The 23,260-nt window shown below is 52.5% G+C and overlaps 1 protein-coding gene across 3 annotated transcripts in view; it reads right to left on the bottom strand.

Annotated features, from left to right (window-relative positions):
• TMEM104 (transmembrane protein 104) overlaps positions 1-23,246 on the bottom strand; it is a 59,580-nt gene extending 36,334 nt beyond the window's left edge. Inside the window, exons 1-8 of one of the 3 annotated variants that reach the window (XM_023243944.2) lie at positions 23,109-23,246; positions 22,380-22,501; positions 13,914-14,035; positions 11,648-11,729; positions 11,070-11,166; positions 10,255-10,335; positions 6,919-7,018; positions 6,389-6,497 (exon numbers count right to left, since the gene is read on the bottom strand). In XM_023243944.2, the coding sequence (XP_023099712.1) occupies positions 6,389-6,497; positions 6,919-7,018; positions 10,255-10,335; positions 11,070-11,166; positions 11,648-11,729; positions 13,914-14,035; positions 22,380-22,501; positions 23,109-23,217 (822 nt within the window). In that variant the 5' untranslated portion in view covers positions 23,218-23,246. The remainder of the gene's footprint in view (positions 1-6,388; positions 6,498-6,918; positions 7,019-10,254; positions 10,336-11,069; positions 11,167-11,647; positions 11,730-13,913; positions 14,036-22,379; positions 22,502-23,108) is intronic. The other 2 variants (XM_023243945.2, XM_023243946.2) reach the window with 2 other exon arrangements.
• Between the last annotated feature and the right edge of the window lie 14 nt (positions 23,247-23,260).

The raw sequence follows: 23,260 nt of genomic DNA, 5'->3' as shown, positions 1-23,260 counted from the left end.
CAACGTGAGCACCAGTGCTCGTGTGAAGTCAGAATTCCCTCAACATTAGAGCCCCAGCTCCTGTCTGGACTGTGGGCACACACATTCTTGGGGCACAGGGCAGAAATCCATTCATTCTTCCTTGAGCCCCAGCATCACGGGTTGAAAGCAGAGGCTCAGCATGTGGGGGAGACCGTGCCCTCGGGCAGGAGTCCGCCCAGAGGTTCAAGCAGACACTCCACAGCTGGCAGAAGACGCCGCAGACCAGCACCAAGCCGAGCTCCCGGAGCGCGGTCAGGCCCGGGTCACCAGGGCTACCCCACTCACTGCACCTGCAGGGGGTGCCCAGTGAGACTGGCAGCTTCCCACGAGTGAGTGGGGAGAAAGTGCGAGAGGCCAAGCAAATGGACCTTTCTGAGGCTCCGGACTGAGTGAAGAGGAAAGGAGCACACTGAGGGGAGGAAGAAAAGGGAAAAAAGGATGGGTCTCCCTGGTGGTCGCCAAACGGTCACCATCCCACCAAGGAGGCACTCTGATGTTCCAGACCCCGTAAGCAACCCCACGCAGCCAGGAATCTCCTCTCAGCCCGTTACCGAGTCCCCAGCTCATGTGTGTCAGACAGGAGGGCAGTGTGGCCCAGAGAAGGGAAACTGTCATCAGGCCATTTGTGGGCTTAGCACCCTGCTCTCCGCTTCCAGACACAGCCAGCCTGTGAGCCCCGCCCTAAAGACAGCTCATCTGCCCTGTCAGTTCCCGCCAGCCCTCGGGCGCCACCCTTCCTAGCTGACTGCTGAATTCCATCCCACATTCCTGACGGTGGCAAATCCGGGGGCAGCACCCATACCGCATCCGACTGGGACTGTGCTCTGGGGCGCATGGAGGTGCCTCTGGAGGGGTACGGCAGTGTTCCCGAGAGTCCCCACATCCTGTTGAGTCACTGCTGCTGTGAAACCTTGCTAGCCCACACTCACTTTCTTCCTCGCTGGTCCTGAAGGCCTCTAGGCCACCTCCTGCCCCAGAATTGGTAAGAATACATATTCAAGTGATGGCAGAGGTGACCCACTTATTAGCAGATGCCACAGCCCCAGGGCAGAGTGGCTGCTGAAAGAACACAGAAAGAGGCTGTGGCAGGGACAGGAATCGTCCTTGGGAAGACGCGTCCAATTCTAGAGCTCCTTGAGTGTGAGAAGTCCGCTCTACTATCTAGGAGCGAGGGGCGGTAAGACAGGCAGCAAATCCATCAGGCAGACAGGCAGGGCGCACACACACACACACGGATCACTGAACACACACCCGCCTGGACAGCGTCGCCCGCAACCCTCTGTAAACGTCAAGCTCCAAGGGCTGACAGAAGGGTGCGACCTGCCCCTCCTCCCGGGCCTCATGGTGGGGGGCTGCGTGCAAGCCCAGCAAGCCTGTTTCCAGGGTTGGAGGATGGGGACGGGAACCCCAGGAGCCAGGCTCCTGTCCCTGCCTCGGGCCTGCGGCCCAGGGGAAGTCACTGTCCCCACATGTCAGTTTTCTCTGCTGTAAAGTGGGATGATGCCTCACTGTGCGGCTGGGAGGGCCACATCAGAAAGTAAGTGGTGACACAGTACACACACACACCAACGCCGTGGGAGGAAGGGCCGGCTGAGGCCTGGCACTGCCAGCAGGCACCTCACTCGCCTCGCCACCTCCTCACAAAGAGGACATTTACCCCTTGAGTGGTACTGTTTCAGGAAGAGACCACTGGGTTTTAAAAGAGGGACTGTTGGGAGTATGGAGGTTCCTCAAAAAATTAAAAATAGAACCACCCTATGACCCAGCGGTTGCCCTGCTAGGTATTTATCCAAAGGATACAGGTGTGCTGACTTGAAGGGACACATGCACCCCCATGTTTATAGCAGCGCTATGGGCAACAGCCAACATATGGAGAGAGCACAATGTCCACCTACTGATGAATGGATAAAGAAGATGTGATATGTGTATATATAATGGAATATTACTTGGTGATCACAAAGAATGAGATCTTGCCGTCTGCAACAATGCGGATGAAACTAGAATGTATCACACTAAGCAAAATCAGTCAGGCAGAGAAAGACAAATATCACAGGATCTCACTCATACGTGGAATTTAAGAAACAGAACGGATGAGCATAGGGGAAAAGAAGGAAAAAATAAGATAAAAACAGGGAGGGGGACAAACCAAAAGAGACTCTTAAATACAGAGGACAAACTGAGGGTTGCTGGCCGGGTGTTGGGTGGGGGGGATGGGCTAAACGGGCGATGGGCATTAAGGAGGACACTTGTTGGGATGAGCACTGGGTATGATATGTAAGTGATGAATCACTAAATTCTATTCCTGGGATCATTATTACACTGTACGTTAACTAACTTGGATTTAAATTAAAAAAACAATTTTAAAAATGCTATTAACAAAAATATTTAAAAAAAGGGGGGGGGGAACTATTGAGGCACCTGGGTGGCTCAGTCCATTGGGCGTTTGACTCTTGATTTCAGCTCAGCTCGTGATCTCACAGCTTGTGAGTTAGTTGTGAGTCAGAGCTCTGTATCAGGCTCTGTGCCGACAGTGCAGAGCCTGCTTGGGATTCTCTCTCCCTCTCTCCTACTCCTCTAGGTAACCTACTCCTCTAGGAAGAGTCCGGCAGATAGAACTCCCTAAACTCCTCAGCCCCCAACGCACACCCCACTTCTTCAAGGGGGTGTCCGGCAGAGGGCGGCAGGTCATCTGTCAGGCACTTGCAGGCTGCCATCTCTCTCCCGGGCCATCCATGCCCTGGAGGTGGATGTCACAGCTCTTGTATCAAGGCAAGATGGCGAGCCAGGGTGACCTTGTCCTGTCCCAAGGCAGCCCACAAGGGGCCCCCACTTGGTACCATCAGTTTGTAGCCGAGTTTCCAGCCAGGATGAGCTCCGCTCTGCCATCTGCCCTCCCAGCTCTGCCTGGCCGGTGCCTGCTGGGCTGCCGGTCACCCAGCAGCATCTGTCCACCTGTAAGAGGCAGCGGCTGCTCCTGCGAAACGTGAGGAGCTTTCAGCACTCGGGGAGTCCCACCGTGGCCCTAGGGCTTCCCTGACGCTCTAGAGGCGGTGGCAATGACAGGGCCAGGCCCTGGGCGAGGGGTGCGAGTGACAGGCTGGAAGCACCGCAGGGACGAGGAAGTGAAACGAGCACTTGGCAGTGGCCTGGACTCCAGGGGACAGCAGCATACGTCCTGCCTCCCTGACACTCAGGACGGTTGGATTCCTGGACGGAACTGATTTACACACAATCCTACCACTTCACCACTGGTCCCTGGCTCCCCACTGCACAGGACAGAATGAAATGCTCAATTCTGACTTTGTTTCCTAGTGAAACCGGAGAAACTCTGCAGAAAGAATCCCAAGATACTCCTCAGCCTGGAGGTGAGGTTACCGGTTTGAAAGAGTTGGGGCACCCAACACTTTCCTACTGATCCTTCAAAGGGGCAGGGGAGGTGGACAGGGGGTGGGGTTCTAAGAATCCAAGCAGCTGACAGCAGGTCCTGATGTTAATTCTCACAGGCCCTTGCAATGGCCCAGGTCACTCACTGCTGGCTCCAGCTGCAGTGGCTTGTGGGGACGCCCCTGGAAAGCACATGTGACTCACGGGACCCCTGCCTCCCAGCACCCCGTTCTGTGACTACTTCAGAGAAGGAGAGAGAGAGACTGACTCATATCAGCTGCACTGGCAATCACAGGATGTGGACGGAGGTCGCAGGGTGCAGGAGGGGAGGAGGAATTTTCCATTTGTTAAAGTCAAGGGCTTTGGGAGGCGACTGGTGGCCGCCGGTGGAGAAAGCTCCCTTCTTATCGTGATGCCATACACAGGCTGGCCTCTGGGCATAGTTAATATCCCAAATATTCTCATTCTGTGTGTGCATTTCAGTAGCATTCCTAGGAAGACACAGACGAGATCATTTCCAAAGGACTTTCTGAAATTAAGTCACAAAATAAAAGCCTGTATCCTTATTTCCCAGGATGTACCATCCCAGAATAGCAACGAAGAGATGGTTCTTATGAGGCCCTTCGAAACATGCCGACCGGGTAGGTGCCTCGTCTACCTGAGACAAGGTGACTGTGCATGGGGTGGGGGTGCTTTAAAGCTGCCTGACGCTTTGCCCCATCTTTTGGTGAAGTCTGTCTGGCTGCTGCCAAAATCAGAAACCGCTGGTAGAAAGAGGCCTAACGGGAGTCTCTAGAAGGGATGAACAATCTCCTGAACGTGAATGACTGAGGGGCAGGGAGGGGGGAGTACAACCCTCCTCCCTAATGATCTAAAGAGGTCACATGACGATGGAATAAAGACACAGGGATGAGTCCTGTGGGTCAGACTGGGAGTGGGGGTGGGGGAAATGCCCCTGTCACCTGCAGCAGAGCTCAGGACCAAGGAAGGAAACCCCTTCCAGCACACTGAGGGTGGGAGGCCCGCAGGTGGACGCACAGCAGCCAGCGTTGAGGGTTGGGACGTGCGTTCTTCAGAGCTACACGCAAAGTTGTAAAATGACATCTGAGACAATGCGGAGTTCTGTCTGCCCTGAATTTCTCGACAACAGGCAGAAGAGTACATGTGAACTGAATACCTTCTGAGCAAACCCAGGCCCCCAGCGGTGGACTGGGAGGTGGGGGGTGGGGGTGGGGGCAACAACCGAGAGAGAACGGGCTCTGCTTCTGCTCACCCTCCCCTTCCGATCTCTGTAGCCTTGGCAGGCCCGGTGGCAATCAGCCCTATGAGTTATAAGTGCAATATCTGAAATTTGAAGGCGGTAATTAATGCCTGTCTGCTTTCCTGAACGGCTCCTTCTGTTCGGTCAGGGAGCTATTGAGATTCAAGGAGGGAGGCTCCCGTCATGTGGAAGGTTTACAGGAATAAGTGAAGGAACAATTTAATAAGGCAATAATAACACTTCTAAATAATTTACCAGACAAATGGCAGCAGCCAATATTCCCAGTACTCTGTATCTGTGTTGCTGGGGAGGGGACGTGCCAGGTAGATTCAGCACAAAGTGGAAAGACCCACCTGAGGTCTGGCCTCTGCCCTGGATATGCTCCTGTGTCTGTGTTGAGCCTCTTGGACCCTTTCCTCCACCTCCTCCTTCAGCCAGTTAGGATCTAGAGGTCTAGAGCCTTACATTTAACTAACACTTTGGCTAATTTAATCAATGATGGTCTGTTTAAATGCTAAGAGGCTAACAGGCCTCAGCTGGGCTGCCCTCCCAGCGGCCCCCCTCCCCCAGACTGGGGAAGCAGGGAATAGTGCCAGGGAATGAACCTGCTACCAAATCCCCACCAGACCTGTGGTGGGGTGGCAGGAGTGGGGGGGTGGATCTGAGATATGATTCTAGCCACAGGTGAATGAGGGAGAGAAACACCAGACCATTCGACTGCTCCAGCAACACAGAAGTGGAAAACAAATCTCTCCCGTGGCCTGGGCCACAGGACTCCTTCGGCAGGTCCACGGGGCAGGACTGGGAAGGCAAAACCACCCTTCGGTGTCCCTGGGTTAACAAACTCCAAACCAGGTGACACAGCTGGCAGGTCCTACACAAGCCTTTGCCAGGACAGAAAACAAGGAGGCCAACTCCCCGAAAGGCTCAGCTCTCTCCTGAACCCTGCCTCCCGGCCCCATAGCAGCCAAGTGGCCACGTGTCAAGCTGTGTGTCACCTCACACACCTAAATATGTGTCAGGGTTGAGGAGGACCAAGAGGAGGCAGAGAATATTAATGGATGCCGCAAAAGGGAAAGGGAAGCATTTCTGAGTCCCGCCCACAAAGCAGGCAGAGATAAATAACTGCCTCTGGTTTCGTATCTTATTACCCAAGACCCGTCTGGCGTGGTTTTCGGCTCCAACTCTCCCCGCCCCAATGGCACAGAGCAACCGAGAACAGCCTGGAGATTCATCTTCTTCCCTTGTCTGCAGGGAGGAGGGAAGACAGGGAGAGAGCTGGGCTGATCCTTCCCTATCTGGAGAGCCTGTGTGTGGTCAGGGCCAACCGTGAGATGGCTCAGTCCTGCATGCCCAGTCAGGAAGCCCGGCACCTACCATATGCTCCGGGGCTGGCCAGGAGTAAGGTCAAAACGCGGCAAGTCTCTGGAAAATTAGTTCTGACACTCTTGAAGAGCTGTGCTCAGGATGCCCCGCAAACCCCGAGCGAAATTTACAAGAGTTCAGGGCCAGGAGCTGGCAACAACCCGAATGCCAGCTGCAAGTCACGCGCGACTGAGGCCTGGTCACCGGGACACACAGGCTACGTTCTCAGTAACGTGGTCAGTTTTGTGCCCAGGGCCGTGGCCCCAGTAACCAGCCAGAGTGTGGAGCTGTGCAGACCCTCCTCTCTGGTTCAAATGCCCCCAGCCACCCAGGCTGGGCAGAGGCGAGGCCACTCACCAGGTAGATGCGGTAGGCGTCCACGCGGCGCAGGGGCCCCCAGCACGGGTCCGTGTCGTTGTGCTTGGTGTCGGCCTCCACACCACAGGACTCGTTGCCAGTGGCACTGCTGATAAAGAGAAGAGTGGCTCAGTGTGGCCCCCGCTCAGCTGGAAGCAGACAGGACGCAATGTTACTAATTATTAGCCACCGCTGAGCCTCTGCTCCCACCGCCACTGCTTCAGGGCCAGACAGCCTGACTCTCCACAAATCACACCCTCCTCCTAGGGCAGGTGCCAGTGTTCCCAGAGCGCCATGTCCTGGCAGCTCAGGAGCCCCTGGTGGGAATCCTAGTCATCTTCCCAATGGGGCAGGGAGGGGGACAATGACGAGGGGCACGTTTCCAAAGGACAAAGTGCACAGCCGGCTGCAGTACATGCAGAAAAGGGCCTCGGGCATCTCCGTCCTTTAGATGCTGACAGTTTGCTTGGTGTTGTGCTTCTACCAAAAGCTCTGCCCAACTGGCCGAGCAGGGCAAGGGGGACACTCACCAAGTCACCTGCATGAGGGAGAAGGGCACGGCGGCAGCATAGATGGCCAAATCCCCGTACAGGTAAATGATGATGCAGAAATAGAACAAGTTGACCCCCACTGAAAGGAACAGAGTCATTGGTCAGGGAGCCACAGAGACGCCCATGTTCTTTTCTGATGGTGAAGTCTCTACCTCTTCCATAGCTTTCCTTTCTCAGGCTGTTTACTTTCTACAAAAAGAAAACAACGGCGTCCTGTGGCTTGTGCTGCCTGATTGGTTACACTGCGATGCGGCAGGAGACACCGCCAACCCGGACTTTCACCTGTGAGGCTAAATGAGGCTTGCAGCATCAGACGCTCCGAAAGCAGGCAAATGCAGGGCAGTGTGAGGTGGGGGCTGGCTGGGGAGGCTCAGAGGGGCCTTCATGCTTGGGACAAGCTGCCTGGGCAGGAGAAGGGGAGGGACCCTGAGTCAGGAGGCTGAACCCAAGTGTGCCTGGACACACTGTGCAGCCAAACACAGGACTCTACAATAGAGGCTGGTGGAAAACAAAACAAAAAATGGTCCAGCTTCTGAAGCTGAAATCAAGAGGGTAAAAAGCCCTTGATTTCTAAAGACCGAGTGCCTCGTTCTGAGTCTGACTATTCACCAAGCCCTGGATGGGAAGAGGTGGCTGGGGGTGCTGGTGACAGAGGGGGCAGTAGGAGGGGGCACTTAAGACAAGCTCATGGTCAAAATGGTTGCAAGGGAGGACGCTGCCTTTGGAAGCTCCCTCCACAGAGGCAAACCTTGCTCCCCTCTTCCTCTGGGTGGGGGAGGGCTGAACCAGGAACTGGGAACGTAGGCTCTAGCCCCAGTCCTACTGACCTTGCTTCCTGACCCTGGCAAGTCCCTGACTACATTCGATCCTGTACAGCGAGAACTGTACCTGTGCTAAATTCCATGTGTGATTCGAGCTTTAAAGACCAGGTGTAAAAGCTCTGAAAAAAAGCATCTGGCCTCTACAACCTCAGGGTCATGCCCCCAGACAGCCAGTCTCAAACTCCTGTTCAGACTGACTGCTCATTTTTGATGTCACTGGTCTTAAGCTGCTGGCTTCTCTGAGAACGGAAAAAAAAAATGAAGTGACAGTTCCCTTCTAATCCTGGTGGCTCTGAAGAGCCTCTGGGGTCCCCAAGGGGAAAGCCAGGGACACGTTCCTCCTGGGCTATTTGAGGTCAGCTCTGCTCCTAGGAGTCTGGGGGAAAAAGACTAGGAAAATACGGTTCTTGCAAGAACTCCGGAGGGCCTCAGACAAAGTCAATGTCCAAGCTTAGTGGCCCCTGGGGTCTGGCTGTCACTCAAACCCCACGCTCCAGGTACAGCCTGTGCCCCAGCCTGTCTTTCTGCTCTGACACCAATGTTCTCTGCAGAGAGGTGGTGCCCCCCCCCCCCCACCCTCCCTCCACTCGCCTGTGGACTACGGTGCCAGCTCTGGTTATAAACTGCCATTGACCCTCCCTGATCAATAAATTTCATTACTAGACACAAAATAGGGGGATCAATGAACTTCCTGAGAAGACAGCAATGACGAGGCCTGGCACTGCTGGTCACAAGTGAGCCTGGACCCCAAGGGGGCTTGTTGTGGGGGGTGGGGGGGCCCTTCCAAAGGGGAAGAGAACTGCCCATGAATTAGGAATAGAACAGAGCAGTGGCTTTCCCCCCGGAGTGCGATTGCCTCACAATCCTCACTGGGGACATCTGCCAACATTTGAAGATGTTTTGGTTGTCACAAGTGACAGGTGCTATTGGCACCTAGTGGGTGGAGGCCAAGGATGCTGCTTAACATCCCACAATGCACAGGACAGGCCCCACAACAAAGAAGGACCCAGTCTAAGTGTGAATAGTGCCGAGCATGGGAAACCCTAAGCAGAGGAGACAGTGTCCCCTAAGTGTGAGGCTGCCCTTGTATGAAAGTGCTCCTTTTTTTTCCGTTAGATTTGGGTAAACTAGAAGTCTCATCTGGAGGGGGAGAAAAAAACACCAAAACCACAGGTTCCCAGAATTGTTACAGAACTCAGGGCAGACTGTAAAACACGCTCATCGGAAAGGAAATTTCAAAGGCGGATGTCCTCCCTCCAATGTGCGTTTTCTCTCCAAAGTTTGCGTTTGCAGGGGGATTGGGTGCGGCTGCCAGGGGGAAATGTTTATGCTCTTATCTTTGTCTAATGAGATGGGGAGAGGTAGAAATGGAGCCAAGAAAAATCACAGAGTGGGCTGGACACAACCAGTCTGATTTTCACGAATTCTGGAAGCCTCTGTGAGGCTGGTAGGGAAGCAGGAACCAGACCCTCAGGCAATCATTGGCTGATGATCATGACATTCCAGACTGGACGGTCAAATCACACCACCAGTGATAAACCAAATGCTTAATGTCCTGAAAAGCAGTCGAGAAGACTCTGGTTTCTATAATTCCCCAGACTCCAAGTTACTGCAGCCACACTGGAGATGGGAAAGAATCGGTGGAGATGCCACCCCTCTGTGACCAAAGGGCAGAGGATCTTCCAAAGATAAAATCCTTACAAAGACAGGATTTATTGAGATGTGTCTGACTGTCTCTGAAGGGGAAACGGACAGGTTTGGGTACTGAAAAACCATACCCTTAAACGGCACATCTTCCAAAGAACAACATTTGCCAGGGAGGTATAGAGTGTTGTCACAGAACACCCAGCGACCCAGCGTCTGAGCTGGGGGTGGGGTGGGGGGATCCTTTCAGCTGTAACCAGTCCTGCTAAGGAGCAGGTAGAGTGAGGAGGGGTCGCGATCAGACACAGATTCCAAGACAGTAACCTTGTGTGTGGACTCCTGGCGCCCTCTGCTGGCCACTGGTGGAGAGAGAGTGGGGGGGGGGGGAGAGAGAGAGAGAGAGAGAGAGAGAGAGACACACACACACACACACACACACACACACAGACAGGCACACACACACAGAGGCATGTGCATGGTGTATCCCACCACTGTCACAGGTAGCTGCCCTGTGTTGTTCTAGACTGAACAGTCCAGAAGGAAAGAGAGACAAGTCAGAAGCAATCGAGCAAGAGGCATAAAACTACCAGCCAGCTCCACTGGCTTCCTTCCTTGGAAAGCTGCTTAGGATTCCTGACCTCTATGAGCAGAAAGAGCCAAGGAGCTGCTTCTCTATTTCTAATGCCGATGAGTGGGGAGAGATTCAGGAAAACAGTGAGAGCGGCTCAGGCCTCTCAGCAAAAAGGTGGCCTCGCAAAGGCACTGGGATCTGGCCGATGCCGTCAGCCCCCTCCCTAGTTGTCAAGGTCTCTTGGACTGCCCTCACCCCACCTTGAGAAAGAACTCATACCTTTATTGAAGAACATGGAAGCCATCTGTCCCATCTCCACCCGGTCTGTGATTTCAAAAAGGTTCAGAGATCCACGTCTCTCTGTGGAGCCAAAAGGACAAGGAAGAGAAAGTGGTTTTCATTCAGAGAAGCTCCTAGAGGGGGCACTAAGTTCACTAAATTCTCTAGACTGAGGAAATCCTCAAGCATTTCAAATTCTCTTTATTTTTTTTAAGTTTATTTATTTTGAGACAGAGTGAGCACAAGTGGGGTAGGAGCAGAGAGAGAGAGAGCAGGGAGAGAGAGAATCCCAAGCAGGCTCCACGCTGTCAGCACAGAGCCTGACGCGGGGCTCGAACTCACAAACCACGAGATCATGACCCGAGTTGAAACCAAGAGTTGGATGCTCAACTAACCGAGTCACCCAGGTGCCCCAGCATTTCAAATTCTTGCAAAAACTTCCGTTTCTCCGCTCGAAATGTTTAAAACAATATATAGAAAGGGATCCGGGGGTGCTGGTAGTGGAGGGGAGAAGAAAAGCTGGGTCACGTGGCCCTGGCTCGGCTGGAGTGGGGAGGGACCTGCCAGACATGCGTGATTGGTGGGACAGGAGGATGAGTCGAACACCTCACATCGGTTCAAGCTTCCAGTGTGCCCAGGGTGATGAGGTGAGTAGCCTGACCAAGCCGCTAACATGAGCAAGTGGTGAATCCCGGGTCCCTGGCTAGTGCTCTGGCCTGATGGTCTCTGCAGAGAGACTCCCTTGCTCTCTCTACAAGGGAAGAAGCTTGTGGACCAGAGGGAGGTGCCTGCCGGCCTGTAACCCCAAGACTTACGCACTGAAAGGATGGGTCGTTTCTCTGCCCGCTCGTAGTTGTCCTGAACAAGGACGTCACTGTCGGAGGCTGTGGAGGAGTCCTCCTCTTCCTCCTCCTAGGAGGGGGTGGGGCGGGGGGAGGGAGGGGACAAACAAGGAAAAAAGAGGGGCACATAACTCTACAGAAAACCCACGGGAAACTGGAAAACCCATTTCCTTTGATCTTTCTTTCCAGAAGGCATCTAATTAGGGGCACCTCTCAACACCTCCGTGCTGTCACATGAGAAGGGACAGACACGCAGATGTCAGATCTGAAGCTGCAATGCTGTTCCTGGGACTAGAGGTTCAGAATGATGAGTGAGCTCACGGTAGGGGGCTCAAGGGGACCCCTGACATGATGCTAAGGAGCAGAGGCTGCATGTGTTCAGTGAGCTTATGCGGCTGTAAAGCTTTGGCTCTGGAACAAGGGTCTTGGAGACGTGCAGTGGACGTGAGCCCCCTACACATCGGGAGGGAAAGAACTGGCCCCTGAGGGCTGCCTCTTCTAGCACACAATTGGCCAGAGGCGCAGCCTGGAGACAAGGGCAATACACACACCTGGTGGTTTTCCATCCTTTTCCAGTGGAGCTGAGCGTTGGCCGCGGCCATGGCCTCTATCACGAAGGTAGTCGTCACAAAGCTGCGGAGTAAGGCCACAGTTTAATTGCCAAAGGCAGGTGGGAGGTTGGAGGTGGCACAGTGAAAAAGGAAAAATCGTTTCAAGACCAAGAAGCCCAAAGCATTCTCTCTTCTGAGAGCCGTTCCCTAGGGGACTTTTGAGATGCATTTGACCTGGTAAAATGTGTGTGCGTAAGGGACGTCTTGCGTGCTTGCCTTCATGTCCCTGTCTATGTTTAGAATATGTTTTGATGCAGGGGAGAGAGGGGTGTGAAATAAGCTGATGGGGGCCGGGGGTAGAGTGTGAGCCTGGGGGAAGAGGGGACATGGGGCGATGTGGTACCGCACACCAAGAGGGTGCCTGCTGGGGGCAGAGCAGGGAGGAGGCCGATTCACAATGGGCCTTCTGAAAGCTTCTGGGAAGGGCAGCGGGCAGCTCTCCACTCTCCGTGCTGGGACACAGACAAGCAGTCAGCTCCCAGGTCCATTCACTGATGGATGGGGCACAGCATGGATAACTGGAAAGGACATCAGGTTCCAGAATGTGTTTCCATGTTTCTGTCTTTCCTTCCTTTTTCGGCAGTACCTTTACTTTCCTAATAACCTAGCAAATGTAAAAATAAGCTTGCATTTTTATGGCTCGAGTCAAAAAGGACGCTGAGAGGTGGCACCAGACATTTGCTGTGTGGTCAAACTAGAGTGCAGAACCACCTTGTCTCTTCTTCCGCTTAGGGAAGCTGGAGAGGCCCAGACTTCAGCCGGAGCTGGAGTGCATGGGTCCTCCAGTCAGCAGAGCTGTGGGGCAGGGTGGGGGGGAGGAGGGAGCTGCCCTCCTGCTGGTAAACCCAAGGGTGGAGTCTCTCCCTGCCGAAGGACCCCAGACAGCACAGTCATCTCCTTCCTTCTTGAGGCTCTAGCCCAGCCCTCCTCAAGGGCCTTCACTTGCCACAGGCTGACTGCTCAGCCACATCCGCTCCATCTCGGGGGGTGGAGGGCAGCCAGTCCTGAAACTCCCATTCCAGGGCCTCAGCACCTTCTGGAAAGGTTTCTCATTATCTTGCCTAAGTGACCATTTTAAGGACTTCAGATTTTCCCTTCTTTTTGCAAATAAAACTAGAATCAATCTTAGTTAAGGCATAAAAAGGATTCTCATGGTTGCACAAATCCAACTCATCGATCATGTTCAAATATAAACGGGCTGAGCAGGGAGGGGACATGGCCGCCCCTACCTGGGGGCCCCCAATAATCACCTCCCATTCAGACAGCTGCCTGTGCTGAAGGTCCTTTAAAGGGGACAGCAGAGCCACAGAAGGACAAGGACTTGCAGTATGTAATGAGCCAAGGATGGCCATGAAACCCCCCCAAGAGAAAATGAGTGAAGAAACAGAAATGTGAGCGTTTTCCCATCCAGCCTCTTCTACGTCCCAATTTGCTTCACCTGTAACCCAACCCAAGAACAGTGCCTGGTGTCACTTCTCCCAGGGAAGGTCCTTCCGAGGGGTGTTTCCAGGTGTTCTCTTGCCTCTTTTTGGCAGCCTGTAGATTCCCACCTGGAAATGCACAGTCCCAAATCCCTTACGAGCCTGGGGCACTTGCTGAATAACTCCCCGCCTGCATGCAGAATCCGAGAGGAGCCTCAAGTAGGATCTACCCTCTGTGAGGCACCAGCTGGTGAACCCCACACACCTGGCTCTAGGAGCGGGTGCCCCTGAAAGCTTGGGAAGGCACCGGGCACCTCTTTGCTGCCAGGCACAAAGTGGGCTGAGATTAACATGTGATTACGTGCATCCCCGTGTGTTAATAATCACTTACTTTGTGGGCTATCTTAAGCAAATTCTAAATTCCAAACTGACTTCCCTTATCACTGTAGATGTTTGTCAGATTCTTTTTCTGTGGCCAGGTGGTATTTTCTCGAAGAACAAAAATTGATGATGGTACCATCACTAAAGCATACAACTGGGGAGGTCAACCAGCCGGAGAGGCAACATGAGCGCCACGTGAAACATTCCAAAGCCCAGTTGGATGTCTTGACTCTCAACTGATTAGATTGTGTAACTGCTCCGTTAGCATGAGACCTGGAGGACTTTGCGTCTCCTTTCCTGTCTCTGGGCCACTCTGGTTAGGATTCACCGTGTTATCCCTGCCCCCCAGGCACGCTTCCTCATGTTAATGAAGAGAAGTCAGGACTCCCTGGGCAGCCTCTTACCTCATGAAGCCCAGGAACACCAGCAGGACCAGGCTGACGAGCCACCCGGCGGTGGCAAAGGCCTTGGGCATGGTGAGTGCACCAGTGCCCACGATGAGGTTAAACATGTACACCAGTCCCACCTGGAAGCAACAGAAGTGACCTTCAAGCTCTGAAATTAATTAACCTCTCCCGGCAGTGGCTCCCAAAGATGACCCTGGGTGACAGCCAAACTGGAGGCAGGGAGGCCAGAGAAGCAGGTCAGAAGGGAGAATTCAGCCGAGGTTCTAAGAAGGCGTGCTGTGCAACCAAATGCTAGGGAAGGGAACATCAACACTTGGAAGGCTAAAGTCCCGCCTTCTGTCGGACCTTCCAAGAGGTCTCCAGTGTTTGGTTCCTTCTCTGCTTTTGGGCACCGCCCCATCACCTTGCCATCTCCTAGTATTCAAAGCTGCATCTCAGAGGTTAGCTCTCTGCCCAACCAGGCTGCAGGCTTCCTGAGGGCACACTGCCACATCTGGGGTACCCGGCGCAAGGATGAACCGCAGCGCTGACCTCAAAAAACCTCCACTCCTCCCAACACCTCTCAGCACATGACCCAACCCTGCTCTCATCCATTCTTGCCATTGTCCGTTGGGATGTCAACATTCATGCTGCTTCCTTTTCCCTACCGTCCTGCCCACACTGACTTCAGGGATTCTTATGTAAATTGAGATAGAATTCACATGTCATGAAAATCACCCTTTTAAGGTATTTGCCAATGACATATCTGATGAAGGATTAGCATCCAAAATATATAAAAAACTTATACAGTAGCCAAAACCCAAATAATCCAATTAAAAAATGGGCAGAAGACATGAACAGACATTTCCCCAAAGAAGACATCCAGATGGCCTACGGACACATGCAAAGATGCTCAACATCAGTCATCAGGGAAATGCAAATGAAAATCAAAGCAAGACATCACCTCACACCCGTCAGGATGGCTGAAATCAACAACACAAGAAACAACAAATGTTGGCAAGGATGTGGAGAGACAGGAACCCTCGTGCACTGCTGGTGGGAATGTAAACTGGTGTAACCACTGTGGAAAACAGTATGGTGGCACCACAAAAAGTTAAAAATAGAACTACCTATGATCCAGCAATTGCATTACTGGGCATTTACCCAAAAAATACCAAAAACACTAATTCAAAGGGATACATGCACCCCTATGTTAACTGCAGTATTATTTATGACAGCCAAATTATGGAAACAGCCCAAGTGTCCATCAACAGATGAATGGATAAAGAAGTGGCATATATACATACACACACACACACACACACACACACACACACACACACACACACTGAAATGTTATTCAGTTATAAAAAGAATGAAATCTTGCCATTTGCAACAACATGGGTGGATTTAGAAAGTGTAACGCTAAATAAGTCAATAAAGATAAATACCGTGTGATTTCTCTCATATGTAGAATTTAAGAAACAAAATGAAGGAGCAAAGGGAAAAAAAGAGACTAAGAAATAGAGTATTAACTACAGAGAACTAACTGATGGGTATCAGAGGGGAGGTGGTGGGGGGATGGGGGAAATAGGTGATGGGGGTTACGGGGTGCACTTGTTGTGATGAGCATCCGGGGTTGTATGGGACTGAATCACTCTAACACTGTGTGTTAACTATACCGGAATTAAAATAAAAAACTTAATTTAAAAAACCACCCTTTTAAAGGACACAATTTACTGGTTCTTAGCACCATCATCTAATTCTGCTTCATCACTCCAAAAAGAAGGCAGGTACCCACCAGCAGACCCTCTCCCTCGCCCCTGACAACCAGGCTCTGCGTGCAATTCCTGAGTCACTGACTTCAGATTTTAAATTCTCATTCACACTGACTTGACTCTAGCTGCTTTTTTTTTTTTTAATGTATTTTTGAGAGAGAGAGAGCATGCATGCAACAGTGTGTGTGTCAGGGAGGGGGAGAGAGGGGGAGAGAGGGGGAGAGAGGGGGAGAGAGGGGGAGAGAGGGGGAGAGGGAGAGAGGGAGAGAGAGGGAGAGAGAGGGAGAGAGAGGGAGAGAGAGGGAGAGAGAGGGAGAGAGAGGGAGAGAGAGGGAGAGAGAGACAAAGAGTCCAAAGCAGGCTCCAGGCTCCGAGCTGTCAGCACAGAGCTCGACGCGGGGCTCGAACTCATGAACCGTGAGATCATGACCTGAGCCCAAGTCGGACGTTCAACCAAATGAGCCACCCAGGCGCTCCTTGACTCTAGTTGTTAATTGTAATGTTCCTGTTTCTAGATCTCGATCAGGAAATTCCTTTCTCTGAGCTGAAGCCTCCTGCAGCCTTGTCCATTCCCACCAACACCTGCAGTCCCCCCACCCTCCCCACGCAGGCCACCCCCTCCACTCTGGCCGCATTTGCATTCTTTGGCCTCATGTACAATGGGCTAGTTCCACAAAGTGCTCTCTACCCTCTACCCATGATTCACACACCCTCCCCTGTTCTGACCCTCCTGACCCCAGCCTTGGACAGACCCAGCGCCTGCTTCCTCTATTTCCTATATGAAGCTGCTAAAAGTTCCTGGAATTTTTTTTTTTTTAATTATAATGACTGGTTTTACCACAGATGAATGGTTCCTTCACCTGTGCTCCAACAGCATTGATTTTCTTTATTCCACCATGGACTTCTTGGCATTTCCCACAGGAAACCTCTTCAAGCCCTAGCCCCTGACCTCCACCTCTCTCAGTTGAAGGCTGCTTCCTGTGTCACAGAGGTGACTGAGGCCATCTGATGTGCCCTCCGCCAGCTTCACTCCCTCTTCATTCAACAATCAGTGTCTGCATCTTTCCCACTCCCTCTCTACCCATGGGGAACATGTGACCTTCCTCCTGCACCCGAATTTCTGGGCTCAGTCCTTCTTTCTGGAATCTTCTTCCTACCAGCTCCTCCCCTCTGCCTACAAATGTCCTTGACACCTTTAAAACACCACCCTCTCGGGGCGCCTGGGTGGCTTAGTCGGTTAAGCGTCAGACTTCAGCTCAGGTCATGATCTCATGGTTTGTAGGTTCGAGCCCTGCATTGGGCTCTGTGCTGACAGTGCATAGAGCCTGCTTGGGATTCTTGGTCTCCCTCTTTCTCTGCCCCTCTCCCACTCACACTCTTTCAAAAATAAATAAACATTAAAAAAAAAACCCACAATCCTCTCACTACCCTTAACCTCACTCACCAAAGAAGCTACCTATTTCCTCTACCTTCATTTCCAAGTTTCTGTACTTTGCGTTTCCACCCCCAGAGCTCTTTTGAAACGATGTTCTTCAAAATCACCAATGACCTCCTATTTGCCCAATCCAATGACTTTCTTAGTCTTTACTCCTTACGCTCTGATGTAAACTGTCTCCTTTCCCTCAGCAACTTCACTCAGTCCTGTGGCTTCACCTCCGCATCAGTCTTTCTTTTTTTTTTTTTTTAATTTTTTTTTCAACGTTTTTATTTATTTTTGGGACAGAGAGAGACAGAGCATGAACGGGGGAGGGGCAGAGAGAGAGGGAGACACAGAATCGGAAAGAGGCTCCAGGCTCCGAGCCATCAGCCCAGAGCCTGATGCGGGGCTCGAACTCACGGACCGCGAGATCGTGACTTGGCTGAAGCCGGATGCTTAACCGACTGCGCCACCCAGGCGCCCCCCGCATCAGTCTTTCTATAGACCTCAAATCCACAGTCTCTAGTCACCCCTGCCTCTCCCCTCCCGCGTATCCCAGTCCTAGCGATTCTACTTCTGAAGAGTCTTTTGTCGCTACCTCTGGTCATACTCCCGTTTACAACCTAAATCGCTTCCAGCCTGGGCTGTGACCGCCGCTTCCTAACGGGTCTTCCTGTGTTCTACGACATTGGCTCATTTACAGTTTGCTTTACTGCTTATCCCTGTTTAAAACAGCAACAGAAACAATCTCTGTGAACACCTACCCATCTCTCATTTTTACTTCCTTGTTCTTTGAAATATGTACTTTTTATATATGCATGTGTGTATATATACACACGTATATGTATAAATTTTCAAGTTTATTTTGAGAGAGACTGCACAAGCAAGAGAGAGGGGCAGGGGGTGGGGAGGGAGGGGGAGAGGGAAAGAGAGGGAGGGGGTGGAGGGAGAGGGAGAGAGAGAATCCCAGGCAGGCTCTATGCTCAGCGCAGAGCCTGATGTGGGGGTTGATCCCATGACCCTGGGATCACAACCTGAGATGAAATCAGGAGTTAGACACTTAACTGACTGAGCCACCCAGGCACCCTGTGCTTCTCTGTATTTAGAAAATTTTTCTAAAATAACCATGTACTGAATTTTTTATCACACAAATTGGGGCCCATTCTCCCAGCATTGTTGTTGTCGTTGCTGTTTTAATAGAGCTGGGGGATAAGGGGCCGGGCAGTGGTTAGGGAGGGACAGGCTTCTAGGCAGGCGCTAAGTGCACATCCGAGTGCTGGATAGGAACGCATCCTGCAGACAGGAAAGAGCTCTGCTCACAGTCTGTTTACACTTGGCACAGGCCACCGGCCCCTCAAATCCCACCCAGCACTTGGACACACGCAAATGCTGCTTCCCCCACAAAGCCCTTCCAGTCTCGCCCCCCACTTTTGAACCCCTAGAGCAAGAATACTTCCTATGTCCTGGTTCTCAACGTTGGTGTACTCATCCATTCCCCATTGCTACAACTGAGGTCCCGGTGTCGCTTCTCAGGGTGCCTGGCACACAGCCTCCAGCTAGGAATCCTTGGCTGAGCTGACTGGACCTGGCGAGGTCCTCTCTAACGTAAGCCTCACAGTCTCTGTCCCGTCGTAAATACCATGGTCTCAGTGTGATCACACAGACAGATCCCAGAAGGATTAAACCAAGGTTGAACCGTGTTCCTACATCTCTCCCTGCAGCTTTGTTCTCCGCATGTTGCCCTTCTAAGCAAGAACACATATGAAGGGTAGACCCTTTTTCTTTATGGAAAATGGCCTTGGTGAAGGTTCTCGTGAGAGGGAAAGTGACGGTTCTTTGCCAAAAAGTTTTGTAACAGTACAAGAGGCATTTCTGAATTCAGTGATACCTGAAGGTCTTGAGATGAAGGGTCAAGGGTCTATCTCTGGCTGAGCACTGTTGGAATTTGGGGCCAGATTCTTCTGTTGTGGGGCTGTCCTATGGATTGTAGGATGTTCAGTAGCATCCCTGGTCTCTACCCACTAGGTTCTAGTACTCCCCAGCCTCGTGCCTGTGCTGGGATGATCACAAACGTCTCCAGACGTTGCCAAATGTCCTGGGATATGGGGGGAGAGGGGCAAGACTGCCACCAGCTGAGAACCACTGCTGATAAAGACATAATCCCAACAGAAACTTCAAATAAGTCTCAGCGAAAAAGACCTTGAAAGGGCGCCTGGGTGCAGTCAGTTGAGCGTCTGACTCTTGATTTTGGCTCAGGTCACGACCTCAGTTAGTTAAGCGTCTGACTTGGTTTTGGCTCAGGTCACGATCTCAGGGTTGTGGGACTAAGCCCCCACATCAGGCTCCGTGCTGGGCATGGAGCTCTAATAAAAATTAAAAATTTTTGATTAAAAAGAAAAAACACCCTTAAGAACTTTACAAAAGGAGTTAACTGGGATACGTGCTGTTAGCAGTTAGGAGCAGAAATGGGCAGTCACACTTCTCTTGCACTATTGACATTCTTCAGTTTCAAAGGGAGTACTCTGGGCCTAGGGGGGCTCAGGGAGCCCTGTAGGATAACATGAGATGTCTTCACCTTCCTGGCAAGAGCTAAACCCTTCTGACCTTCAGCAAAGGTGTCAGCGAGGACCAACTAGGAGTAGACTTACGGAGCAGGAAGCAGATCTGAGCTAAGCCACAAGCCAGGTCAAAGGTAGTTGTGGGGCAGGAGGAAGAGGAAGGAGACGTTCTCTTCTGCTGGTTACCGGACGGTTCTGTGGGGACAGCCTCGTGGAAAGTGTGGCCCAAAGCAGAATACAGCCCCGCTGCAGGCTAAACCGTCTCTTCCCCTTCTCCACTCTTCCTCGGGATGGGGGACCTGCTCCCCTGTGCTCTAGGGACGTCAGTGCAGCGTTCCTGCTGCCTTACCTAATGCCCGGCGGCCTCACCCCCAGATGTGCATGAGGCAGGAGTTAACGGTGGTTTCTGCCCGCTTCCCCAATGAAGGGGAATTTGTCAAAGGAACTTGTCAAAGGAAACAGAAGGCCAAAGAGATGCGGAAGCAAGCGGCCTGTCCTTCGAAAGCAACAGCAACGATCTTTGGCAAGACTGGCTGGCAGGGGGGGGCCTTGGCCGCTGACCCTTGTGCAGGTGGTGGTCCACTGCATCCTCTATTTGGATCACACAATGCCCGCAGTCCTGAGCCACTCCTGGTCCCCGTAAATAGGGAAACAGACATGCCTGTTCTGAGATCGCTTTGACGAGGTGGGGGTGGCACGTGGGCCTGAACCGTGTTCTGAATCCGGCACTCTCCTTGAGAGGGCCTGACAGGTAAGTCCTCTGAGGCCAGTCTGCCGAGTACAGGTATTTTTATGCAGAACAATGCAAGCTAAGGCAAACATCCCTAACACCCGCGAAGCAGAAAAGACCTGACAACAGGGCAACACAGAGGTAGGGAGAGGCTCTGTGTTGCGAATAACCCAAGTTATGGGCTGATGCACCTTCGTGAACCAAGTAAGTGCTCAGTGTCTCGGTTTCCCAAGACCTGGAGAGCGGGTCATGCCTGTCCTGTGCTGAGCAGGGGATTCCAAGCCATGTCCACAGTGGAGGGAGTTCCACTGCTTTTCTGGGCTCTGCCGATGGGGAACCCTATGCCCTTCTCCTGGTCTCACAAGGGATCAAGAACCTCTCTCCCAGGATGGCAGAGTCAGGGGAAAACTCAGGAAAAAGGCATGATCTCTCCTCAAACCCTGACCGCTAACTCCTGCCTAATACCACCTCACCACCGCCCATCGCCCATCTCTTCCCATCTCTCTCCACCGGTAGGCTAAGAGAATGCAAGCAGTTGTTTATGGCAAATGCCCAGAGTAGGCCCTCAAACAAAACCAATCACACAGGAAAACCGGGGGTGGGAAGCAGAACCCACTGAGGCCTTCAGGCCTACTGCCCAATTTCCTGTGGGTATACGCCGACATGTGAAATGATTATGTGTACTGGAGACACACAAGAAAGTGAGCATATCAAAATATTTTCCTTTTCAAAACTCAGTGTAACTCGTTTTCTCATCTCTAAGCGTACAGATGCTCTGAGAAGCAGCAGGAACTTTTATGGACAATGTGGACACTTCACTGCTGATACCAGGAGGAGGCTGTGAGCTGTTACCCAATTCCTCAGATGAAAGGACCACAATGAGATTCAGTCCAAAGTTCAAGAAAGACTTCCCTCGATAAATTATTGAGGGGAAGGAGGCTCTTTTAGTGCTACACACAAAAGGCACAGATCCAGTAGGAACACTCTGCTGTGAAAATGGCTTTTTGCCAGCTATTTTCAGAGATGCTTATTTATTTATTTACTTATTTGAGAGAGACAGCATGCGTGGTGGAGGGGCAGAAAGAGAGGAAGAGAGCATTCCAAGCAGGCTCCACACTGTCAGCACAGAGCCTGATGCGGGACTTGAACTCACAAACTGTGAGATCACTACCTGAGCCGAAGTTAAGAGATGCTTAATTGACTGAGCCACCCAGGTGCCCCTCAGAGATGCTTCCTTATCCATCACACCACAGCTCGAGGGTCTGGGAAGCTAGCAGAAACAAAGCAGGGATTCCACAGGTTAGGTCGATCTAGAAAGAGGACTTTTGCTACTTAAGGCAGTGCTGCTTTTCCCTGGGATACTTAGTAGCAACATGAGTCAATCATGTGATTATTCCAATCCTCCAGCTAGGTATCCAGGCAAGAGGACTCTGATGTAACCACGACCAATCTTTTTATTACACAAGGAAGATAAACTGGGTGTACCGGTGGGAGGTGGGGGCGGGGGGTAACGCAGACCCAACACAGTAAGAAATCAGTCCTTCTAATTGTTCTAATTACAGACTCCAGCAAACTGCACTTGGAAGTCTCTGCTTTCTCTGCCTCTTACGCCATCCGAGACCATAAAAGCTGCACAACTTACAACTCAGCTGGCAACCAAAGTACTTTCAAACTGCTGAGATGAGCAAACCCAGAGGCAGCAGCTGTCAATCACCATCTATCCACAGCAGCACAGCCCGAAAGTGTTAGTGGCCCCGGCATAAATATCGCAAGGCGTGAGCAAGTCAGTTTTGTTTCCTTGACCACTCTGACCAGCATCTACCACGTGAGCCAACTCCCATCACATGCTCTGAGCCAGGACAGCGGCAACGTGGCTCCTGCTGAATGGAGTTCCCCACCCTGGCTTTCGCCAGGGTCCAAAAGCAGCGGCAATCGCTAGTACAGTCGAGGAAGCACCGTGCTTCTCTAGGAGCCGGTGGCAACCATGTGGGTAAAACTCACGTAGGGAGAATAGAGCTCCCCGGTCTCTGTGATTTCTCCCGCCATTTCCAAAAGTGAGGAAGGGTCGGTGGGCAGCCGAGTTTCTTTAGGTTTCTTCTCTTTCCGCCGGCTCCCGTGGCTCCCTAAGGCAAAAGAGCAGACTTCAACTTTCTGATAGACCTCGATGGGGGTGGGGGCACTTCTGGATGGCGCCCCTCCCCCCTCCCCCCGCACTTTTATTACAGACGTGGCCTCAACATCTGCCACGAGAGACAGCCCTAGATGACTGACACCAGGGTGGTTTCCTCGAACTTTTTCCTTGCTGTGCGGGGCATGAATGCATCCAGGGCCGCTCAGACTCCAAGTGAAACGAGTAGACCCACAAGCCACGAAGTCTCCCCCACCACAAGCGCCCCCTTTGCACACTCTGAGGTGGCTATCCACGTTTGATGTCAGGAACAGCGAGCTCGCTACCACACACGGCAGCCCAAATAACTGTCACCTCCGCCTAGGGCAACAAACTGGGGGCTTTTCCAGGTCGCCTCCCAACCCAACTCCTGGTCCCCAAACCTCTCCTTTGGAACGAGTCCTCCATTCCCCGCCCCCCCGCCACCTGTATTCTGCCCTGCCTCTGGGCTCCCCAGCCTCAAGCCTCCCCCTCTTCTCAAGAGCCCCGCTCCGAGCCTTTCCCCGACTTATGTCTCCCTCCCGGAGGGGCCCCGAGTCTGGCGCCGACCCAGCCCATCCCACCCTCCCGCCGGACCGGACACCTGCACGGCGGCTGACTCCCGGCCGCCGCCTCCAACCCCTCCGCTGCCGCCGGCGCCAGCTGTCCCGCACCAGCGCGCGCAGCGCGCATGCGCCCGCGTTCGGAGCCCACCTAGCCCGTGCGCGCCCTGGGC

This window comes from Felis catus, chromosome E1 (assembly GCF_018350175.1).
Source record: "Felis catus isolate Fca126 chromosome E1, F.catus_Fca126_mat1.0, whole genome shotgun sequence".
NCBI classification, from domain to species: domain Eukaryota; kingdom Metazoa; phylum Chordata; class Mammalia; order Carnivora; family Felidae; genus Felis; species Felis catus.
This window is presented reverse-complemented; position numbering and strand designations above follow the sequence as displayed.